Source organism: Urocampus carinirostris, chromosome 13, assembly GCF_059441175.1.
Source record: "Urocampus carinirostris isolate Australia breed hairy pipefish chromosome 13, RoL_Ucar_1.0, whole genome shotgun sequence".
NCBI lineage: Eukaryota > Metazoa > Chordata > Actinopteri > Syngnathiformes > Syngnathidae > Urocampus > Urocampus carinirostris.
The window spans coordinates 11,700,926-11,726,855 of NC_142361.1; the positions used below are offsets into that span (position 1 = coordinate 11,700,926).

The 25,930-nt window shown below is 39.4% G+C and overlaps 1 protein-coding gene across 1 annotated transcript in view; it reads left to right on the plus strand.

Moving 5' to 3' along the window:
* Positions 1 to 25,930, plus strand: part of adam12b (ADAM metallopeptidase domain 12b) — a 142,863-nt gene that overhangs the window by 115,138 nt on the left and 1,795 nt on the right. Inside the window, exons 18-22 of the mRNA XM_088351976.1 lie at positions 3,681 to 3,789; positions 5,528 to 5,666; positions 7,048 to 7,153; positions 14,574 to 14,834; positions 24,235 to 24,386. Coding sequence (XP_088208102.1) covers positions 3,681 to 3,789; positions 5,528 to 5,666; positions 7,048 to 7,153; positions 14,574 to 14,834; positions 24,235 to 24,386 — 767 coding nt within the window. The remainder of the gene's footprint in view (positions 1 to 3,680; positions 3,790 to 5,527; positions 5,667 to 7,047; positions 7,154 to 14,573; positions 14,835 to 24,234; positions 24,387 to 25,930) is intronic.

Sequence of the window (25,930 nt, forward strand, 5' to 3'; positions counted from 1 at the left end):
GACAATATGTTTTTCCCCTTTGTCAGAATACTTACATTTCCCCAAAAGATGGCACACTAAAACCACATTGAAACGTTGGAAGTACACCATAGTTTCCAGCTGAACGATTGGTGACTTGGTAAAATACAGTGAGTCTTCTGTGCCTGGAATGGATAGTACCATCAAAGCTTCTCTTTTTAGTTTTCGATCTGTTTCAAGATGACATTGAAGTCCATCATTAAAAATGGGTCGACAAAAAAAAAGAAAAAATGAAAAGTGCAGTGGCAAATTGGAGCGGTGACAGAGCGATCATGACGGTAATTAACCGATGCGATGCACGTAGCTTCAAATGAGTTTTAACTAAGTGTTAATTATTCGATGACAGATAAGTTTGGTTCCTGTTTTGGGAAATTTACAAGCTCATTAATGACTTGTGCTTATTTGTTGATGAAAGTATGTAGCTTGTCGAAATTTGAGCAAGCACGAGCCTATTAATAACTGGTGTCACTCTTATCCCCGGAGTCCCCTTGTGAAGTCACTCTCATAAAAATTATGTTCTTAAAGCATCCTGACTGCAAATTAAAGTGTATTGCGCTCAAGACGAACATAAAACTGATGCAAATGGTATTCCTACATTTCTGTGTTTTGTTAATGTATACATTTTTAAGTTTTATTTATAAAGTAAGAAAATACTATAACACACCAACTGTTTCAGCATTTTATCAAATTTATTGCTTAAAAAGTAAAATATTAGTTAGTTTTCGCTAACAATGACACACAAAAGGAGTTAACAACTTTATTGAGGGGTAAAGGGAAGTAACAAAAAGCGTTCTGCACAGATGCAATGAACAACACAAACACAGTCCAAACAACTCAAGGCTTTGTCAGGCACAAAACTGGCGTAAAAAGGTAAGAGGCTATGATCCGAAAGCAAGGAGTTGTCAGTCTACCAGGTAGATGACGAGCGCCAGGTGCAGAAAAGTAGTCAAATTGTCCACTGGCACCCTCTGGAGGACTGTGCCATGCTGGATCCTCACACATATCATTTTACTTTAATCCTTAATGTTTGAAAACCAATGTCATAACATGAATCAGATCCAGACACTGTATCTGCAGATCTGTTCCTGGTTCACAGATCCCTTAGCCACCTGGATTTTAGGGGCACAATATCCTGTGGTGTGTCTTGGGCAAGCATAGCTTTGCTGCACCCATCCCTCTCCAGGCTATTTTGGGATAAGGGTTTGCTCCCCCACATGAAACAGATAGTCCCAGGGTCCGTGGTTACCAGTAGCAGGAGAAGCTTCCTGATCTGGCTCAGATACAGCTCCTTCATGATCTGTTCGCTGTTGTTTTTCATTGTAAAGCACCACCCGCTCTTCAGAGATGAGTTGGATCTTTGCACTAAAGGTGTGTGTGTGTGTGTGTGTGTGTGTGTGTGTGTGTGTGTGTGTGTGTGTGTGTGTGTGTGTGTGTGTGTGTGTGTGTGTGTGTGTGTGTGTGTGTGTGTGTGTGTGTGTGTGTGAGAGAGACAATCCTGAGACTAGATCCTACATCATTGGAGAAAAACTCATTCACTCTGAAATTTAGAGTAATATCAAATCATTCATTTCTTTCACTTTTTCAAGCAGAACCGGCCATTACTAAAGTAGTAATCTGCTGTCACCTATTAGATACAAAATAGTATGAATGCTTCAAGGCTGATCACTCAGGGGGCGATACATATACTCAAATTGTTTTAGGAAAAAAATATGAATTTCTCATCTACAATTTGATAAAATTAAATAATTCCCTGTGACACATCAGACAAGGTCTCTCAGCCCACTGGTTGAGCAACGCTGCATTTGAGTCTCCTCTCTGCTGCAGCTCCCTTGTTAGCGTCTGCTTGACATGAGCTGTAGGAGGCCAAGCTTGGATCGCTCTGGAGGAAAATTCCCCTCCGTCATTAAAATATATCAAGCCATCATCAAACCTCCCTCATTGCGCTTTCTAACCTCGCTAACATCCAGCGCACAGATGTGCAACTCCCTTTCGGTCACCTCCCGACATCATCAGGACGGCTCACTCGGGAATCTGCTTGGATAGATGGAAAAGCCCCTTTTTGCTTGCAAGGGCTGGACTCCCTTCTGCACATGTTTTTACAATTAACAGATTTACAGCTATACGGGTCCAAACCAATGCAAAACAATGTTTTTTTAAATCGGCATGGTTGTGAATGACACAAAATTAACTGCCATAATATACTTTTGACATAAATAGTATCAGAACACTAGACACATGGAATGAGGTTTGTGTATGGTGAGAGACGGTCCGCTTTACAGATACGTGAACCTACTTCTTATTTATCATTTGATCGGCAGAGCAAAAAAAGCTATATAAAAACTGAAGCATTGAAAAAAAAATTATCTTAAGCTCCATGCACTTTTGGGAGAAAAACTGCATAGCGCCAATGGTGTGAATATCAAAGTGTTTGATACTTGTGGTGCTTTGTGGCCAAATTCTTCAAGTGTGTGCTACACCTAATAACCTTTCCCCAACAAATGCCTTCTAAATACAAAACAGCATGGTGATGTCAGGAAACATTTATGACGCCCCTCAAGAGGAGAAGTTAGTCAATGTTTTATCAAACATTATTCATGTAATACGTTACTGGAGCAAAACGTTTGACAGTAGTTTGTTCGATATTTACAACATGGACACCATATTTCAACTTTTTTACACACTCGCCAAGTCTTTAATGTATACAGTCAAACTAAAAAGCAGTTGTAGTTATTTATCAAAAACTTTCAATATTATGGCGATCAATGTCAGGTCACTAAACATTTATTTTATCCTCGAGGAACGATAACAAGCCAATACAATTTGATCCGCTACCCAGGAAACTGGCAAGGACAAAAACACTGAAAGACGACGTCTCACATCTGTGTTGCAATCTGGCATTATTCTCTACAGTAAGGTTGCGGTCTCGTCTAAAAATATAAAGCTCACATTTTACGCTACGCTTCCCTCATTCATGTTTTCTTTCGACGCAGTAGTAAATGCGTGCTCGTCTTTGTAATCGCCATCTTGAAAGGTCACATTGTCAGAAAACATGTGCTGAAACAACTGCAAAGCTAAAAACTGCATCAGGTGTATGGCGGTACAGCGCCCTTGGCGTTCTGCAGCCATAGACACTGACGCTGAATTCTCAACACAGTTGGCGCCAGCATGGCCCTGGGCTTTACCTTAACTTATAAATGGAGTCTATGCGCTGCTACTTTTGGATAAAGGCATTAATCGATGGGTAACCCTTAATTTTGAAAGAAATGTCCATGCACTGAGGAAAAAATAAATACGGCTTGACTTGCCGTTCGCTTGCTAATATTATCTCTAACTATATTGTTGGGGCTGAGGTGGGCGCCAAATCATAATCCTTGGTCTGCCATGAGGCAAGTGAATTGCGTGCCTAACTCTGCATCTACAAATTTGTTAATATTCATAATACTCTGAAAATTCTGCCATTTTGGAAAAAAAATCCAGCAAATGTGAAGTTAAATGAGAAAGAACTTTAACACTATATATAATAATTCATATATTCAATTGAATATTTCTATGATGACATGTGAGGCTCTGCCTCGACTGCCTGCTTATCACTGGATTCTAACCACCCCATACAGAGAGCTTTCGCTATAGATCATAAAAGAATGTGCAATGTTCCACCCCAGGTATGCAACAATAAAAAGAACTGTCACTGTGAAGCGCACTGGGCGCCCCCATTTTGTGAGGGGACGGGATTCGGCGGAAGCATCGACAGCGGCCCGACGAGACTTGCAGGTAGTTCCGCCTGATTATCTCATCATTTTGTCGCAGCTGTGCTGTTTTTTTGTATTTTTTCTTGCTGTTGCACTGCAAATATTGTGTAATAACACGACCCCCCATCGCCGTCTGCAGTAAATTAACCCAGCATGTTGATTTCTAGGAAGATGACTCATTGTGCTTGTGTGTGTGTTTAGGTTTGCTTAGAAATGTACAGGTTTCTCAAGGAAAAACTCTGTTTTTGTCAATGAAGATACTATAAAACTAATGAGAAATACACCCCATACATTGTTGGCATGGTTAATGGCTAGGCTAAAAATATCAGTTTTTAATGCAAAATCCTCATCGGTATATAGAGGCCAATTTCCAGCAGGTCCTCCACTATTTTAATTGTACATTGTGTTTGGTAATTGTGTTACAAGGCTAACGTATCATTAAAAAACCCTAGTGCTATGATGTTAGCACAGCTGAAAACTAACTAACAAGTTAGATAAGCTATACAAATGACATTCTTTTAAGCTAGTCGAGTATCTGAAGCATCACATTTGTAGATTTACTTTCAGAATGGACAGAACTTCCATGTAAAACTTATTTTCTTGTTCTAAGAAATGAACTTTATTCCATGTTAAAAATTGCAAAGAAACTGAAAATCTCCGACAGCGGTGTGTGATACAGACGCTGCCCTATTTACGAACGAGATAGGTTCCGGACGATCGTTTGTAAGTTAAATTTGTTCGTAAGTTGCTTCTGTGCTATATTTTGTATGTTTAATGTTTATATAAGTATGTTTAAGGCTTGTATAAGTAACCTGTGTTGTTTTGTAGTAAAAAATAAACATTTGATAAAATAGTATGCTCTATAAAGATAAATAAAGTGAAGCTTACTTACTTGCGGAAGATGGGCTTCAAGAGGTCCTCCTCTGTGTTAGAAAGTGGGCGAAAAAAAGCGATCCAACCATTTTCTCAACCGCATCAAGCTTTCTTATGCCACTTTCATTTCAAAAGAAACGGCTCGCATCTTCTTTACACTTTACACCAACCACATTGAATGGATGCAGGAGATAAAAACGTCAAAGTTCTTAGCGCGCTAGTGATAGAGTACACGTAGTATGTTTACAAATGAATTAGGAATTAGAAGCCGGATTTCTTCTTCGGGGTGGATGCTGGTTGACCTCTCACAGCGCTACGCAGGAAGAAGCACTACTAGTACTTTCCTCTACTCGGAAAAAGGTGCACACAATTCAAAATCTAACTGACAGCAATGTCCGGATATTTTTCGACATCCTGGAAAAAAATGTTCCCATCTACCGTTTTTTATCAGACGAATGATCGTAAGTAGGGGAGCGTCTGTACTTCTTTCAGAAAACGGCACAAACAGGCTTTAACCAAAGTATAAAGAGAATTAGAAGGCACTACAAACCAAGAGGACAAGTAAACAAAAGGGATTAGTTTAAGAAATAAATGTCTTAAAGGTCCCCAACCAGCAGCTTGGTTGAATGGAAAAAACAACAGTGTCAAGATCTACAGAGAAGCGGTGACTCTCGAGATGCTGGCCTTCAAGGCAGAGCAGCAGAAAAAACATGTTAAGCTGGCCGACAAAAGGAAAAGATTAATATGGGAAAAGAACACAGACATTGGACAATTCATTTGATAAATAAAGATGTGACTTGTTTAAGGAAAAAGAAAAACTTTCTGGGTAACCACAAAGGTTTGAATGGTAGCTTATGTGCATTTTACCATATGTCTCGTGCCGTCAGCCGACAGTGTAGTGGTGGCCGTGGCCATCTTGGTGGCCGCCAGCATCCTGCTTCTGGCCAGCAGCCTCGTTTTCCTCAAGAGGAAGACGCTACTGCGACTGCTCTTCACCCACAGGAAGACCACCTTAGAGAAGCTCAGGTAAGCCAACAAAAGCATCAAAAAGTTATCCTGTCTTGGGATCTCAGCTATATCGTCTTTATATGGTCTTTAGCAAGAAATTGTTTTGGGAATTTTGAGTGCCGATTGCGGGCAGCACGGCGGCGCAGTGGTTAGCGCGTGTGCGGCACAGTTCTATGGTCTTGGGAACCTCCTGTGCGGGTTCAAATCCAGCTACCGGACTTCCTGTGCGGAGTTTGTATGTTCTCCCCGTGCTTGCGTGGGTTTCCTCCGGGCATTCCGGTTTCCTCCCACATTCCAAAAACATGCATTTCAGGTGGATTGGCTGGTCCAAATTGTCCCTAGGTGTAAATGAGCGAGTGAGTTGTCTGTCCCTGTGTGCCCTGCGATTGGCTGGCAACCAGTTCAGGGTGTCCCTTGCCCACTGCCGGATGATTGCTGGGATGCGCTCCAGCAACCCCGCGACCCTACAGAGGATAAGCGGTGCAGCTAATGGGATGAGATGAGATGAGTGCAGATTGCAGTTACCTCAGATTACCGAAATAGGACGTCAAATGTCCACTCTCTAAAATATTGATCAGTCTCATAATTTTGAATTTTGAGCTGCACTTTTATTCATGAATTTGTGGTTCATTGATTTGATGAGATATACTTATTCAATCAAAAAACAAACACATTTTAAATTATAAAAACACAACTACATTTATTCAAACTAAAGTCAATAGACAAATATTTCGCCAAGAGGGAAATTAGAATGCAATAGATTTTCTGGGGTAGTGGCTGTATTTTGGTGAAAATAGCCAATGGGAGAAATGAGCAGAGATTTTCTATGGCGTGTTTGAAGCGTCCAACACCAGCATCAATAAGCAGTTAGTTTTGTTTTTTTTTCAAGTACTTTGACTTAGAAAGAGAGAAAGAGGGAGAGAGGGGGCACTTAGTTGTTTCAGTTGTTCAGATTCAGCTGGAGTTGTCATTTTGGAGGGAGAAGGAGAGAGAGTGAGGGAGAGAGGTTGAGAGGGTGAGGAAAGGGACTCATCTTTAGGACGTTTTTCAGTGCACGTGGCATCAGGGTCTTTTTAGACTTTTTTGGGTTGTGATGCGCTTGGGGTCCTGTGGTCTGCCTGCTTTTCCATCAGAGGAGTAGAGAGAGAGACAAATGTAGGGGGACGTAGATAATCTGTGATGAAGGGGTGTTTTGAAGGACCAATGATGTCTTTTGCAGTTCAGTCTTTTTGTCACTGTGTCTAGCTGGGAGGGGGAGGGGTAGTATTCGTCGAAAGGAAATCACCCTGCACAGCAGATGATTATTACTTGCGGCTGGAATTAAGTGTAACATAAATAAACCATTCCAAAGATGACAACTCATCAAATATGTCGGTGCTCTTTCTGTGACCTTTTACAGATCCATTGAGGCCAAGCGGCCCACCAGCCCCGTCTCCACATGTCGGCCATTACCTCAGCGCAAACCTCCGCCTAAGCCCTGCGGAATAGGAGCCGGCATTTACAAGGTGAGCCTTTCTTGCCGGATCCAATGTCACTGGCGTGCACAGAGAGAAAGTAGGTGGTGCTAAAGCTCTTGCCAATTGATTTGCTAACTGTATCTGACTTTGATATTTGGTTTGTTAGAAAGTGAGTCCTTGACGCATATTTTTTTTGTTTTTTCTTTTTAAAATACAAGTTTTCCTTTGTGTAATGTAGTATATATATTAGCTTACCATTTGTGTGTGTGTTTGGTTGCTAATCAGCATACATTCTGAAAAAGAGGTTGAAAATTGCAAGGTAAAAACTATCTACAGCTATATAAATCAAGCAATGTACCTTTTACTCTTCTAGATGTTACTGTTGGTTAGAATACAAAAACTAGTTTAATACATTTCCTGTGTATCTTTAAAAAGACAGTATGTATTATTAAGTCCCTCCTAATTCATTAAAGAATAAACAATCATGATCTAAATAACCACTTAAAACACATAAACTTACAAAAAACATTGTTATAAATGCTCGTACGTCGGGAGCACTTATTTTAAAAAAACATGAGGTTCATCCAAAAGGAAACTGACAAGATTGGCCGCCATCTTGCTGCAATGAGTAGGGTACCCCAAAATGATTCTTTGTCTTTCTTGTGACTTGTAGCGCTTGTTTTTGGTTGCACTACACCATACATTACAGACACTTTCCCCTTAAACAGAGTCTCATCTATCAATCAATACCAGTGTCTGAAACTCATGACAAAAAGTTACTGGACACCAGGGCAGACAACTCTGAAAAGTTGCCTGCCCAGCCATGAAGTTGCCTGCCCCATTTTTCACAACTTGAAACAATAAGACTAATTGCTGATAATCAAAATATATAACAGAACAACACTTTAAAATTAAGTTTATTATAAATCTACTCATAACATTTATTGCTTGTATTGCTTTTTCTTCATCTATCTATCAAGATGGCGACTGCGCATGGATACATGCTTGCGGCGAGCTCTCCAGCTAATCTTCTATTTATTGCCGTTCTCTTGTCTTTTTTGCTTTCACTTTTGGACACATGTGTGGCCAAAAACACTTACAGTAGGGACGAACTTATTCGGTTGGGTGGGCGTCTAAATTTCGATTATTCGGGCACTTTTTATACCGCCCATGATATACCGAGCGAACTTCAAAGAGACCCGGCATCCTTGTGGACAGCTATTCCTCTTAAAAAACGGCGGCGGCGACCCCGTAAAGAAAGAAAACAGAAACGTGGTTGCCGTGCAGGTAGATGTGTGAAGCGTGTGAAGTCCAAGCAGCAAGATGGACGCGAGGATGTAACTAATTCCACCATTCATTCCTCGCCGGACAACCGACGCTTTGAACTCAGCGCTCACGAGCGGCCACAACGCCGGGAGCTTTTGAAGATCTCGACAAAGACTACAAAGAGTTCAGCTAAGTCAAATGATTCAGCAAAGCTGAAATTTGGTCTGTTAAATATTAGATCGCTTGCTCCAAAAGCTTTACTTGTTGATAACATTATTCGTGATTATAAACTTAACTGTATGGGTCTTTGTGAAACGTGGTTACGCCCGGATGAGCACTTAGCGCTAAATTATGCCTCTCCCCCAGACTACGAGAGTAGTCATATAGCACGCACGCTGAAAAGAGGTGGTGGTGTTGCGCTAATCTCTGAAAAATCGCTCAAATTTAATACACGTACCTCTAATAATTACAAAACGTTTGAGGCTCTTGTGATGCGGTCCCCTCAATTGTCAATTGATGTAATAACTATCTATCGTGCACCTGGGCCATACACAACTTTCTTAGACGAATTTGCTGAACTTTTGTCTGAACTAGTAACCTATGCAGACAAAATAATAATTATGGGAGACTTTAACATTCATATGAACTCCCCACACAGTTCACTTACTATTGCGTTTAGTTCTCTAATTGATGCATTTGGTTTTACTCAACTGGTTGACTTGCCAACCCATAAAAATGGGAACACGCTAGACTTGATTCTGACTCGAGGAGTTTTAACCTCAAACATTATGGTGCTACCGTGTACTACTGTTATCTCTGATCATTATTTAGTGACATTTGAGGTGCTAACTAAATGTAAAGTTAATAAAGCTGAGGGATCTAGCGGACGCAATATAAGCACTGGCACAGTTTCTGAGCTCTTTGAACTCCTTCCTGGAGCAGTTGCGTCCTTTCCTAAATACAATGGCTCGATTGACTCACTCATGAATGAGTTCAATACCACCCTGACTAGTGTGCTGGATTCAATAGCGCCCATAAAACTAAAATCACGTCCTAAAAGACGCACACCTTGGTTTACTGAGGAAACTAGAACCCTTAAAAAAGAATGCAGGAAATGGGAGAGAAAATGGCGCGCTACCAAGCTTGAGGTTTTCCATCAAACCTGGTGTGACAGCTTGTTAAAGTATAAAGCGGCCCTTGCCTCTGCAAAATCGGCCTACCTTTCGAAGGTGATTGCGTCTCAAAAGAACAACCCCAAAGCCCTTTTTGACACTGTAGCATCGCTTACAAGGCAACAGCCTATCGCAGACAGTTCGACACACTCTGCTCAGGACTTAATGGTCTTCTTCACTAAGAAGATTCAATGCATACAGGAAGAAATTGCAAAAGATATTGTTAGTACCACACGTATTAAAGGACTGAAATTTACAGATGCACGACAGGGTGGCTGCCCTGGGAAAATGGCCGGTTTTAGTGAACTGTCACTTGATGATCTCAAACAAGTGGTGAATGCGGCCAAACCGACAACTTGCCAGTTCGACCCGCTCCCAGGTTCACTTATTAAAAGTCTTTTTAGCGTCCTTGGGCCTTCAGTTCTAAATATTATAAATACATCACTCTCCTCAGGTGTAGTTCCAGCAGCTTTTAAGTCCGCCGTTATTAAACCCACACTGAAACGACCCAACCTTGATCCAGAAATATTAAGTAATTACAGACCTGTGTCAAACCTACCTTTCCTCTCTAAAGTACTCGAAAGAGTAGTGGCACAGCAGCTGAATGCTTTCATATCGGAGAATAACCTTTTTGAATCCATGCAATCAGGATTCAGGGCTAACCACTCTACTGAGACAGCTCTGATCAAGGTAACAAATGATCTCCTAATGTCAATGGATTCTGGCGCTTCATCACTTTTGCTGCTGCTGGATCTTAGTGCTGCTTTTGACACAGTGCGCCACAATATCCTACTAGAACGGTTGGAAAAATGGATTGGTCTCTCAGGAGCTGTCCTCTCGTGGTTCAAATCCTACCTCTCAGATAGGACACACTGTGTTAAATATGGTGAAACGACATCTGAGCCCTTTAATGTTACCTGCGGTGTTCCGCAGGGTTCAGTGCTCGGCCCCCTACTTTTCAACATTTACATGCTTCCGTTAGGTGATATTATTCGCAAGTACAATATCAGCTTCCATTGCTATGCAGACGACACTCAACTATATCTTCCGTTGGAGGAATCTTCCACACTAAACTGTGGAAATTTGGAGGCCTGTCTCACTGAGATAAAAGAGTGGATGTCACTCAACTTCTTGCGTCTTAACTCCGAAAAGACTGAAATGTTAGTCATTGGTCCTTCTAAATGCCGGGACTTATTCTCAAAAACTGCTGTGAACATTGACAAATGTCACATCACACAGAGTGACTCAGTTAAAAATTTAGGTGTCATATTTGACCCTGAACTATCCTTTGAGATGCATGTAAAACAAATTACTAGAACTGCCTTCTTCCATCTTCGCAACATTGCTAAAATCCGTTCAATACTGTCTCAGTCTGATGCGGAAACATTAATTCATGCATTTGTTACCTCCCGTCTCGATTACTGCAATGCACTACTCTCCGGTCTCCCGAAGTCCAGAATCAAGTCTCTTCAGCTAGTACAAAATGCCGCAGCGAGGCTCTTAACCAGGACAAAAAAGTACGATCACATAACACCGATTTTGGCTAACCTGCATTGGCTCCCAGTTAGCCAAAGATGTGACTTCAAAGTTCTCTTAGTATTGTACAAAATCATACATGGACTTGCTCCCTCTTATCTTTCAGATCTGATCTGCCACTATGTCCCGGGCCGAAGCCTACGATCTGAGAGTGCTGGTCTTCTGATGATCCAGAGAGCAAAGAAGTCTTCTGCTGGTTCGAGAGCGTTCTCCATCCGGGCACCGGTGCTGTGGAATGCTCTTCCCCCTGAGATTCGATCTGCAACCTCAGTGGAAATGTTTAAATCTAAACTTAAAACTCACTTCTACTCCATTGCATACGAATAACCTACTCCTCTTGTCGGTTGAAAATAGTTTGTGTAATATAGTGTAACAATCTGTGAAGCCCTTTGAGACTCTTCGTGATTTAGGGCTATACAAATAAAAATGACTTGACTTGACTTGACTTGACATCGCTGTTTTCCATCTGCCATCAGTATGTACCTGTATTTACTCATCTTCATTCATGCAATGTTTGCGTTGCGTCGTCTTCTACAAGCCACGTGAACTCCTCTTTCCGCGATGCTTTTCATGTACGTTTACGTTTTGTAGCGTCACACATTTTGTTAGCTTCTTTTGAATATTTCTTTTGGGGCTGAGGTTTTGGCTTGGTTCCTAACCACTTATCTATTTTTCTTTTGTTCTCTGTTTTATTTGAACAATATTATATATTGCTCAAACATTTTTTTTTTGTGTGTTTAAGTTGTCGGCCACCCGGGCGGAGACGTTTTGGGCATCCGGGCAGACATTATTTCAGACACTGTCAATACCTCAAGTCTAAGAAAATTATCTAAGAATCACTTTGATACTAAAATGGCACTCTTAAATGCTACTAGGATTTTTTTTACAAACCTAAAAATTCTCTTTATTTATACTGTTTTCAGTATTTGGCACCCCTGAGAATGAAAAGCCTGATATGCTCTTGCTAATAAAAGGTATTAAGAAAGAATATATAACCTAATCTATTGAACAGTGTAGTTTTATTTTTCTGTTTTTACACTAAAATAAGTGAACAAAATCACCCTTTTTTCACCCTCTAAAATGTCTGTGAAGACCATTGTTTAGTAACTTTGGGGTGTGTCATCATTACAGCCCCCCCCCCCTACAAGAACAGAGTGTATCAATAAAGTTGAAGACATTTGAAAAAGAAAGCTTTATGGCGAATGAGGAATGCTGGCAGCAAACGATGAAAAAACGTTTTAGTAACGAAGTGCTAAATTTGTTACGAGCGGTTTTGGGATGTGTTGGCTGATGTGTGTGCTCATCGATGCATGCCAGAACTGAACAGCAACTGTCTTTGCGATTGTCACCTCTAATGTTGTGAACTTTGAAAACGTGCGCTCGTTTACTGGAGTGGAGTTGTGTGGGTTGTACTTGGTGATGTTATTGCCGATCACTTCGCTTTTAAAGACGAGTGAGGGAGGAGGGTGGACATAAAATGTTTCATTAAGAAGATAGGTGGGGTATGATGTCATATGCAAAGCGATAAAACGCTGAATTTGAATAGATTGATAACGGCAAATGGACTGCATTTCACTTAAAACCTACCAAAGGGCTTTATAATGTACTTCACACTTTACCCATACACATACAAAAACACACACGGAGACAGCCATGCAAGGAGCCTAACTGCTTATCGGGGGCATTTAGGGTTCAGGGTGTTGACCAAGGAAACTTCGACATTAAACTAGGAGGAGCCGGAAATCGAACCCTCGACCTCTTGTAGCGCTCTACCTCCTGCCGCAGAATGGAGCAATATGAAAAAGTCAAGGGCCCCAGAATAGGATGGTGGGGAATACTATTACTTACTTGAAGGGAAAGTGTGGATCATTTGTCCACCACATGTTACTGTTTGGTGAAGTCAACCGAGAACAAGTGCTAAAAACTACAAGAAAAAATATGAATTACTGCAGCTCAAAGTGACCAAAAAGCACCGTTTTCCTTTTTTTAATATATTTTTTTTTTTTGCCCGGCCTTTTTGAGGAGTTTGGGTACCTGTTGAAGCAAGATGGCAGACAATTATGTCTCATTGTTCGACTTATGAGTAGTTTTGAAAAAAGCATGTTTATTTTATTGTTGATCGTATTTTCGCTTATAATTCAAATAAACATGGGGTTTTTTAATGAACAAGAGGTGCATAATAATACACACTGTCTCTTTAAACTGCAAATTGTAAAGAAAAATATCCAGTTAAAAATTAATTGGCAAAAAAGAACAAAAAACATTAAAATAAGAAAGATAATCTTTTTTTTATCGTTTGGCAGGATATTTGAAAGTTTTAGAAAAATATTTAATGAAGCAAAATATAAAAATGAATACCAAATAATTGGATTCTTATCTCTTCCCCCTTATTTTAGTTGTTTCAGACAATAGAAATATTGTCTTATATTTCTGCTCATAATAAAGTTTTTGTTCTACTTTCACTGAAAATAATATAACAAAACAATAAATTCAACAAAATAAATAATGGAAAAAAAATCAAAAAACATTTTAATCAGTTTTCTTTTACTAAAATCAGTTGTTAACATACAGTACATTGTAAAATATGAAAAAGTATTAGATAGTTATTCACGGACAGACTGAGGAGATCATTTCTTCCTCATGCCATGAGGCTCTTTAACTCCACCCAGGGGAGTAAAAGCCCACAATAAACCACACCCCCACATTGCATATTACCCTATTTTTATTACGGTTTGTATTTTATGTAGCACTATTTAAATACTCTATATCAACACGTTACATTGGGTATTTATGTATTATATTGCTTTTACTTTATTATTGTTTTATTTTCAACACAAGGATACTGCTGGAAGTGTGAATTTCCCTACGGTAACAAATAAAGTATCTATCTATCTATCTTCAATCCAAGTATTTATTTCATACTTCACTAAAATTCTCTAAATTTAACTGCAAAATTAGAAAAATGTTATCAGATTATTTGTTCATTTAAATCATTTTCTTCTCATATCAATACAAATATTTTAGTCGAATAAAATAAGAAAATACTATCAGAAAACATTTAAATGCTGTAATGTTCTTATTATACTCACAATTGTTGCGGAGGGCAGGAGCCCTTCCTCTTTTGTTTTCAGGCAATGAGGATAGGACACCCTAAACCAGGGGTCGCCAACCTTTTAAAGCTTAGAGCTACTTTTTGTCAATGATTGGCTCGAAAAACTGTTATTAAAATGTTGTTTGTGTTATCACCAGATTGTAAATATTAGACTTGAAGTTAACCGTTAAAACATCATGTCATCGTGCACCACATTCGAGACCCCTGCCCTAAATTGTTAACCAGCTCGTCACAAAGCTCTATATTTTCTACTTTAGGGATCTACCCAGAGTAAAATGGCATGTCTCGAATTGGAAAGATTTCTCTGTTAGCCTCTTAGAAAGGGTGAAACGTCTACCCTGAAAATGACCTTTTATGTGTTGGGTTTTTTTTTTCTGGCCAGCCATCTTTCCTGAGCGCAGAGCCTCTGCTCCCGCCACCCAAGTTCCACTCGCACAGTCTGCGCCGACTGCCTCTCTACCAGCCACTGCACATTAGCGAGCCAATGCCCGTCTCTCTCAACGTGGGGCACCCTACCCTGCCCCCCCTGCCGGCCCGGCACAGGCTGCCCCCGGCCAACCACCGCAACAGTGCTCTGTCGCCGGCCGCTGTGCCACCGTTCCTTAGCCTGCCCCGCCAGCCCGCCTCCTACCGACTGGGCCAGGTTTGTCTCCACCATTATTTGTGTTCTACTGACCTAATGTTGTTACTGTTACAACTGTGTAATTCCCTGGCAAATTCTGAAGCGTACTCACACATTAATACAGAAATCCCTCGGTTTTCGCATTTAATGGGGACCAGAACCACTCGAGATAAAATCTGTGAGCTAGTGTTGCACCTTCATAAAAGCACCCAAAGGGTTATACTTGCCTCTAGATGATGTCATTACCTACTAAGAGTATAACTAAATAATAATTATACCGTAAATTCTGGACTATAAGCCGCTACTTTTTCCCCAAACTTTCAACCCTGTGGCTTATTCAGTGATACAGCCAATCTATGTAATTTTTCTAACGGCCGCCAGCGGCGCTTGAGTACAAAAGGTAAGATTTAAACCGGTGGAATATATGCTCTGAGGAAGACTGCAACTTCTTGGCTTGTGCAAAAATTTAATTAGCGTAAACATACTCTCATCATGCAAAATGCAAAAAGAAAGGCACATGACGCAGCTTTCAAGCTAAAAGCAATCGAGCAGTCCGATAAAGAAGGAAACAGAGATACTGCACGTAAACTAGGCATAAACGAATCGATGGTGAGACACTGGAAACGGCAGCGAGAAGAACTGGAGAACTGTAAAAAGGCGAAAAAAGTTTTCCGAGGTAAAAAAACTAGGTGGCCCGAACTGGAAGACCTTCTAGAAGACTGGGTGAACACACTGAAAGCAGATGGCCGAGGTGTTTCGACTGTGCAGATCAGACTGAAAGCAAAAACAATCGCCACCGCAAAGAAAATTCCAGATTTCAAAGGAAGACTGTCGTGGTGTCTTAGATTTATGAAACGAAAAGGTCTGTCCGTCAGGAGATATAAATTTAGTGGATATATATTTTTCCCACCCTTACCTTTGGGAATATACACTTTTTTCCTTGGATTACTTTCAACGGGACCCGGACTCTGCAGGTCTGCATCAAACTTTAAGTACCTGTATCATTTTCCGTTCATTTTGCCGGCTGTGATTTTTGGACTGTGTACCTTAATGAAGGACATTTAGTTTCAATCGCGTGACTTAAAGTCGGGTTTGGGTTAATTTTGTGTTTGTGTTACATTTTTTAATGTGGGCGCATGCGGCTTATATACCGGTGCGGCTTGTGTAAGTACAAAATCGTTTTTCCTCTTAAAATGTGGTGGGTGCGGCTTATAATCAGGTGCGCTCTATAGTCCGGAATTTACGGTATATCTACAAACAATAATTGCAGTTGAATGAATGGTTTTATTGTCATCAATCAAAAGTAAAACGACAACGGAGTGAAGCTTTGATAACCGAAATGCGAAGTAGCGAGGGGTCTCAGTTTATTAAAATTAATATATGAATGTTCCCTGGCGAATTCTGAATAGAATAGAATAAATGATAAGATGTAAGTTCATTTATTTGTATTATTTAAGCGTCTCGTTGTGGTATACAAAACTCCATAAAAAAAAGCATTAACTATCATATAAACATGCAATTTACACATGGGTCAAGAAATTTGCATTTATTTGACATAACACAATGCTTACTTAGAAGCAGCGTTTATCAACCTTTTTTGAGCCAAGGCACAGTTCCTTCATTGAAAAAATGCCACGCCACACCGCCAGTCAATGCTGTTGCATCTCTGGTAGCGGTAGATCCAAATGATAGCTTTTACTAGACCGCACAGGCACACAAATTGGATAATTTCCCACGGCACTTACCGTTAATTAATTACTGTGCCGCGGCAGACTAATTTGTCCAACAGTGGTTGAAAATCACAGATTCAGAGGGAGCTGTCATTGATTGTTTGCCATTTTGCTGCTAAGGGTACCCCTAACATCCAAAAATCTCGTGAAAGGTTTTCTTTTTTCGGTGCATGCAAGTTTTTATATGCATGGGGAGGTATTTGTGCTCTTCAGTATAAATCCTCAAAGAACTTTGTCCACCATGTATATTGTGGACTCCTGGCTGACTCGAGTAGTAAGCAAACCAGCAGAGGCGAAAGTCGATGTAGCCTGCTTGGAGTTTCTGATCATGTGACCACAAAAAGCTGCAGTCGATACCAGTATTAATAGCCATCACAAAAGCCGAGGAGCCTGGTCTCATCCTGATACCAATGCCTGGTAACAACACTTGCATATTCCTATTTTTCAGCTTATCCCTAGCTCAAATATTTTTTCATATATCAAAAGAGGTAAAAAAAAAATCATTACCCCTCAAATTATTACCTCGTTTTAAACATTAGAATTGTTCCGATTTAACAGTAAAAGATTTAGCCCAGGGGTGGCGAACAAGTTTGACACAAAGAGCCGAAATTTTTAACTGTGAGAGTCAAAGAGCCACACCAGGCACTGACCTGCCATGACAGACAGACACACAATTAAAAACATTTTATTTCCCAGAACACACTCCTCTCCTTACAATACAACAAGTATTGTTCTTGTGTTGATTTAAAGGAAAGTGTCCACCCTCAATACACACAAATAAAAATACACATGAAACAAGGCAAAAAGCCACAGTATATAAAAAATATGATGAGGCAAAGAGCCGCATTCTTATTGGCCAAGAGCCGCATGCCCACAGCCGCGTGTTCGCCACCCCTTCTTTAGCCTATCCCTGCAAAAGAATTCAACTTAAAATTAAAATCTAAATATCTTCATATCATTTGAGGCAGTGACATGCAGCCAGGTGAGGCAGGCGAGGTAATCTATAAATTAAAATTACATAAAATTATTATATTCTGAATTGGGAGTTTTTTGTCATTTAATTTCACAATTTCTGAATTGTCTTTTCCCAAACTGCAGAATTTTTCACAATTTATAATGAATATTATGAATTCAATTAGTATGTAATGTATTACTATGCTGAGTGTCTGCAGATGCAGAGTGAGGCACTCAATTCTTTTGCCTCGTGGCAGAAGGCGATAGTGAGACTACGGATTCTGATTCGGCACACACCCGAGCACCAAAGAATAGAATTAATGATGCTAACAGCTAGTCAATCCATCCAGTATTTTTTCTCATTGCTTTAACTTTTATTGATGCTACCAACGCTTTTATCCAAAAGAAGCAGAACATATACTTTTATTATAAGTAAAAGTAAGACGATAAAGCATGTTGTTTTATGCTGCAGTTTATATATTGCTTTCTAAAAGGAGGAATAAGATGTAAGTTCATTTATTTGTAAATCTGTTTGTGCCTCACCAGACATGAACCTCACCCCACGTCATTGATTTCAGGTCATTGTGCATACTGACGCATCATTTCCAATCATTCCATGTGTAATTCAGCCATCTATGCTTCAAAGGCAATTACTTCAGAAATTGCGTTCTTTGGTTTCTAAGAGTTTTAGCCAATTGTTACCAAATTGATTCTTATGTTCAGTTCCACGAAAAGTTTTCTTATTGTGGCATTCGGAGATGTGGGAATTAAAATCATGCTTTTATAAGGGGGAAAAACATAGATGATTATCCCCCTCTCCAACAAAACAAATCCCGCCAAGCCTGCTTCAATCTTTGCTCCGAATCCTAGTTCACTTTCCAAATACAGTCCCTGCTAACATAGACGTTATCGTACACTGTATTTTTAGCCACCAAACACAATCTGTCTGCAGAATATTGAAAACAACAAAACATGTGCTCGTTTAAAACCAGAATTATCAAACCTGAACCAAGATGGAAATCCAATGCCATTGTTGAAACAGTTTATTGACGCACAAAGATTTAGTCTGGCTTCAAAATAACTTAGCCGTAGGCTAACAAATAAAACGGTAGTGTAAGTGAGTATGGTTTCATCTGTTTTTCACGGGCATTTTTATACTCACTTACACAAGTCTTAACCACGAGACTGCAAGGATTGACAAAGGAAAAGGCATTACATTTTATCTCATCATCACGCTCTTTTTACTCACAACGTTGTAATGGAGCATCATGGGAAAGAGTTCAGCCAGAACATTGTACAACATGATATCGTCAGTGAAATTAGTGTAATGATGAAAAAATGGAATACATTTTCCTTTGTAATCTACAACCCTAGTATCCCAGTGATTACACCGTGGATTTTGGCTTTTTATCATTATTACTAAAGTTAGCATTGGGTCGGGCTGCTGAAATAACCAGTCTGTGGTAGAGTGAAGGTCGCCGACCACTATTAACTATACTCTCCCTAAAAATACCAATCAATTTTTTACTAAAGCTACCATATTTGTTTTTTTTTAATTAAAAAACTAATCATCTTGACTTGAGACTAAAATTTTACTCGATTGCCGTTTTATCTTTAAGTGAGACCAAGTCTTTGTGCGTGAATAAGCCGCTCCAACGATCGCATTCGGTTTTTGTTTTTGGTAAAAGTTTGCCACTTCCGGTCCTAAACAAGCCCATGTTGTCCGTTTCGTTTTAATATTCTAGAGACTGATTGTCCTTTGCTTGTTAAACTAGAGTGCACGATAACATTTACCGCTTTTTAGCATTAAAAGGTTGGCGGGTATGCATTTGTATCGAGCGCACAGTGATGATTTGCTCTCCATCGCCCGAACGTGATTTCCCAAGAGTTCAAACTGTTTGTCTGCTTCCTAAAAAACATAAAAAACGTTTGTGTCAAAACAAAACGCCGCAAGCGTTTTTTTTTTTCCCAGTGTCTGATCGAGTGCTCGGGCGACAAGGCACACGTCGAGGAAGAGATTCGATTGAAAGGCCGGCGCGAGGGCAAATGGCAAGCCTGGAAATAAAATACGCTCGGCAGATTATTGCGAGGCTTCCACCGTTGCCGCTCATATTTGCGATGCGCCGAAGCTTCTTTGAAGGCCAATCACGTCTTTGTGCAGTCGGGTTACGGCGAGCGATTGCATCAGCGCGGAAAGGGGAAAAAACTGCTGCCGACGACTTCTCTCGAACGGCAGCAGATATCACAAATCGTTAAATGTTGGGTCTTGTGATTTAAACACAGCCCACACAAGGAATCAAATAGCATCGATCAATAATTCACAAAAGGAAATGAATCAACTATTTGCACACAAACAGCTGTACGGTACAACAATACAGTGCCCGAAGGCTGAAGGCTGAAACCAAAGCTTTAAACTTCTTACCTCTTTTCCATTTTTTTCCTTCGCAGGGAAGACAGAAGCTAAATCTAAACAAGAGTGTGTTTTATCTCACCACTGTCGTGCAACTGAAAGAGAGTGCTACAAAGCACAAGGAAGAATAAGAAACTATAGACTCAAAACGACCAGTTTTGTACTAGTTTTTATGTTTCGGGTTCCCGTAGCAGCAATATGGCGGACAATCATGTCGGCCCCCTTTAGCTGAGGCTCATGTTATTTAAAACAAAAATGCAAATTTCTCTCCCTATGAGTATTTTATCAAAATGTATGTTTATATGATAGTCATGTATTTTTCTTATTTTTATCGATAGTTTTTTTTTCAACAAAGAATCGCTAATTAATGCACACTGCCCCTTTAAGAATGTTAAAAACACCGGGGAATCACAGCCACCTGGGGGCAGTAGACAACAAAAGTACACTGATCAGAGTTTTGTGAATAAATTCAATTAGCTGCAATGATGACATTTTTCGCAAAAGATAAAGAATAAACTTTCAAGTATTTTGACGTTGTTTGTTTAAAGGGGGCATTGTAATCATTTTAGCGCCTACTACTGGTAAAAAGAAATCATTTAAAGAAACTATTTTGGTTTGAATAATTAGCACGAAAAAAAACTGAATTATCATGTAAACATTCATTTTTAAATACTTGTAGGTTGTGGATGGGTAGAAAAATTGAGAAGAAAAATCATGCGGTTTGGTCACTTTGAGTCTCCGTAGTTTTTATTCTTGCTAGTGCTTTTTAGTAATTGGTTGCACTACACCATACAGTGACATCTGGTGGTCATATGTTGCAAGGTGTCTCTTAAAATTTTGAGTCAAAGCATTGGAAGTATTAGACAAAGACAAGTTATAATAAGAGAAGTCTCCAAATTACGGTTTCCTTTGATTTTACTCTTCCAAATTAACAATTAATTCATCGCAATACTTTTTTCTCCATTTTTTTGCTTTTTTTCAAAGGAAAAATTTCCATCTCTGTGAAACCTCAGCAGGGTTAGTTTCCTTTCGTTACCAGAGTTGTTAAAGGGACAGCGTGTAATATTTAGTGCCTACAAATGGTACAAAAACAAATTATCAAAACAATGTTACTTCTTTTTAAAAAAATCATGTTGAAAAATGTGTATTTATTTTCCATAGTGGAATCCCTAGCTAGAAGTTGTTGCTAAGTTTTTTGGGCATCTTGCTGCTACCCTGTACTTATTTGGCACTTGTTTTTGTTTATATCAGACAATACAGTGCCATCTAGTGGTCAAATATTACACACTAGGGCTTTAACTTTTAGTATGTTTTTTTTATTTTTATTCGTTTTAAAAGTAGACATATACCAAAAGGAGTAACTTATTTTTGTCGTATAAATAAAAAAATGCTTTAAAGCTAATGCTAAAGTGTATGAAAGATTTGATTTACACGGGATCAGAAAATTAGCATCCTCTTTCAAAAGGAATTTTAATGTTAGTGATTTTAGTTTGACTCCAAAAATTGAACTGGAATTAGCATCAGCACATCAGCAGTTAATGTCAAGTTGTAGTTTGGTGTCTAGAAAAAAATCCCTTTCAACCTCTTTGATATTTTCTTTTCAATGTCCTTGTTTTCTATAAAGCCAAACTAAAAGCTCATTGTTGGCGGACCGCCCCGCGTTCTCTGAGGACCAGCACGATCTCGTTTCTGGCAGCTTAATCACATCAGGATTAGATTTTTTTTTTTTTTTTTTTTCCCCTCCCTCTGGATTTTTCTTGTCATGTTATTTTTTGTTTTTTTACACCGATGCGGCACAGAGCAAATTTTGACACATTGTGGGCGGGCGCCACTTTGTTGCATAGCAGGTGAGCTGGCTCTGCCGCTCGCTCTGCGGCTTTTTCTCGCCCACGCCGGCGAGTGAAGAGCCTCCCTGCAGGAAACGTCACGTACTCCAAGAAGAAAGTCGCAAAGTTAATTTCCAAGTTGTACGGAAATCTGGAAAATGTGAAGTACTTAGCAGTTTAGGCCTATGATAAAGGCAAGGCAAGGCAAGTTTATTTGTATGGCACAATTCACACACAAGGCAATTCAAAGTGCTTCACAGAAATGGCAAAGAGACAGGTTAAAAACACACAATTACAGTTAAAACAAGACATTAAATTAATTAAACTAAATTTAATATGTGGTTTTTAAAATTCATTAAAACCAAAATATTACCTCTGTTCTTGCAGTTATTGGGGGGGAGGAGAACCTCTCTCAGCAAAGTAGAAACGCGCCTTCATAAAACCAACTGAGAGTATACAACAAAATATGAACTATAGATCTGCAAATAAAAACACACAGCACAGAATTGCAGTTGTGCAAATGGTCTTTATTGTCATTATTCAAAAGTTCAACAAAATTGGAGGGCTTCTTTCAGTGTAAGAAAGTGATTTAAAGAGCTAGCACCGGGTCTCTGATGAATAAAATCCAAGAGTCCTGAATGTAGCAGTGCCCCACAAGTTGTAACTCCAGGTCATCCATTTCAAGTGTAGAGGATCTGGGGTTTGTGAGAAACGGGTGCGGCAGAGGCGGCTTATTATGTAGCCATAGTAGTTGGCCGGACCTGCAGCGCCGTTATTGCTTTTACTCTCAATCCCACCTCAGTCCCTTCGCAGACCCAATAACAATCCATTTTCAATGTAACAAGGTTCTAAAATACTAACTGTTGCCTTGCTTAGCAGTTTGTTTTGGCTGGACACTTGTGACTTGTGTGCCCGCCCACTCCAGCTGTTTGACTGCCAGCATATACCAGTCTATCACAGTCGTGCGCACAGTCACACCCACCCATCACACATACAATCAAGCTGTCCTGTGATAGCATTTGCTGTCTGCTGTCTTCTGAAGAACACAATGTACGATATGTTGATATCAATGACAATTTAATTCAAAATCCGTAAAATATCGAAATCACGACACAGTGAGGGCTTACTGTATCAGCAAGTTTCTCTATGAGCCTTGGGTGTGAGCCGTTCCAGACATTCTGGGGTTAAGTCAGGTGTATGTGGTTACTATTACTACAGCTTAAGGCAAGTTATATTTAAGACTTTTAAAACGTTTTTAATGCCTTTTGAAATCAAATTTAGGACCAAGTCATCAAAAACAACACAATTGAAACAAACAAACCAGAAATATTTCTTGACCAAAATACATCATGCCTCCGATACATTACCTGGCACAGCTCGTAAATACGGCGAAAAACGTTTGTTGGACAGCCATTTCTTAGTAAATGTACACTTCCCCATTGTCTAAAGTTGCTGTGTTTTGGGAGTAGACTCAAGACATGCTTCTGCTCTGAAAAGCCTGACTGAAACTACATCACCGTTTTGATAGTTCCATTATTGTGGTCACGCAATGTAGCCACCAAAGTAAATCAGTGATTTATTTAAAAAAAGAGAATTGATAAATCTTACTAATTAGTTTTAGTACAAACAAATTTTGATCTTATGTGTTATTTTTAAGGCTTTCAAAATTGGATTTAAGACATTTGAATGCCAAATTAAGGACTTATTTTTAGAAAAATGAATTCAATGCCTTTTAGAATTCAAGGATCTGTGGGTACCCAAGAATAGTTTTGCACTCCATCTATTTTATATTTAAGAATCAGTCAATTGTGGTGAGACGTGTGTCTGGTGAGGTGGTCAAATTACAAATAAATGAACCTATATCTTTTTCATCATATAAAAAAACAGGTCTTATTGTCTTACCTTGTGAATGAAATATATTAAAGAAACTCCGCCACAGCCTTCAGAGGGCCAAATACGCAGTTCTGACCAACGCTCACAAGGTTCCCGGAGGTAGAAATTTGCTTTCCCTTAGACGAAATGAACAGTATGGAATCACCAAGTAAGTAAAAGAAACAAGCCAGTGGTGACACCAGACCTTATACACCTCATTAGTTCACTGGTGACTATTTTTGGTAACATTTTTCAAACTGCGCTTGCGCAAAAGGAAAAATTGTCAGGAGGGAAGAAATAGAATCGTGTGCTACCATCTGTCTCTTGTGAACTGAGAATTTGAGGACTACTGTTCTTTTAAGGTAGCACCCACATTAGCCGCAGTGGTGTAGTTGTACCACTAGATGGCACTGAAAACATACCTTAATAATTATTACACAAACATCACTTACATTGAAAGACTGTTTTGTTTTTTTTAACTTTATAATTCCAAGATGACTCGTGAGACTGTGCCTCACCAACTTCCCCTGACTGCCCGTCACTGTTGAGCTTAATTTTGTCTGGGTCAATGGAATACTTTTTGGAGAATTACCTTGAAAGTCCAAACTAAAGCTCCTGTTCACCTACAGGATTTTGACAAGCCCAGTCCACCTCAGAAGCCTCTTCCTGCCGACCCGTTGGGCAGGAGCGCTCGACTGGGTCACAACACTGGGAGGGGACCGTTGCCCATACCAATTCCCACCGTACCCAAACCACCCCCAACCATCCCGCTACCCACCAGGTAAGTCTGGGTGGAAAAAATGGAATTGAAAGATTTTTAATGCCATTGATAACAATTTAGTGAAACATTGTATGCAACGAGTGTAAACACCTAAAAAACACTTTAAAAGAGAAAAATAAGATAAACAAACAAATCAAAATCAGAAAATGATCTTACTTCAAACTTTGAAAGGACCTTCATTAAAAAGTTTGGCACCCGTTGGCAGCTCTAGAATATTGATTAAGAATTATTTGCTCACAAATAAATGTGTATTAAATATTAAGAATATAATACAACTCATTAAATAAGATGAAAAAAACAAGTTCAAATAATAATTGTTTGAGCCTGGTTATCGTGAAAGGCGGATTCCCTCACTGTTTCTTATTTTTCTCATGCTGAGGTTTTGAGTTTTTCCTTGCCTTCATACAGGTTTTAGATCAGGGGATGGTGTGATTAAGGGCTATACAGGTAAACACTACTTGACTGTCAGGATAAATATGCAAAATTATGAACTTTTCTTGTTCCTTAGATGGATAATTTTGCCATTTTTAAGTGCAGCGCACATATTTTCTTTTATTTCTCCTCAGTTTTTTTATTGCTAAAAATTCAGGTCGGAAAAAAAAATCTAAAATAAAATAGGAAGATCTCTATTCAGCAATCTATCAGCAGCCTTTTATAGTTTTTTGTAATGTTTTAACTCTAAATATAACACAATATGACATTTAACTATGTATTTGTAATATTTTCCTCAATGCTTACACTAATAATTACAGTCTTAAGAAAATACAGTATTGAATAAAAGTATGGTGAGGTAGGCAAAGTAATTATCTTGTTTGTTATTGTTGTGTAGATGGAGAATTAAGCATTTTATGCATTGTTTTTGTATAGTCAAACCATGTCATGTTTATTTGTATAGCCCTTAATCACAAAGAGTCTCAAAGGGCTGCACAGACCACAGATTATTGCAAACCACAGACTATTACACCATCCCCTGATCTAAAACCTACATGAGGGCAAGGAAAAACTCAAAAACAGAAAAATGAGGAAAATGAAGAAACCTTGAGAAGGGGTAATCCCCCTCCCAGGATGACCAGGCTGCAATGGAGGTTGCAATAACAAATAATACACAGATATTGCCAACATGAAATATAGGTTATTCAAATGCTATAGAATAGAAGTGTGTTTTAAGCCCAGATTTAAACAGTTCCACTGAGGTTGCAGATTGCGCATCATGAACGAGCTGAAAGGATTTTTTTGCACTTATGTATGTGCATTTCCTAGGCATTCCCGGATAAAACTTTTTTTTTTTTTTTTTTTCATTTTTGGGGCGTTTGGGCTGTATTTGACACAGGCCTTTTCTTTCACCGTTTTCATGATACACTAACAAATAGAAAGTAAAACCATTGGGGACAGGTGTGATGTCACTCTTCAGCACTCCACCAACCCCCATTCCTTATACCCTAATGAGTTCTGCCCCGAACAGCTTTGCTAAAGATGAAAGCAGATAGGTATGGTGCAAAAAAAAAGAAAAAACGAGGGCTGTTTAAACTCAGTTGGTATTGGTA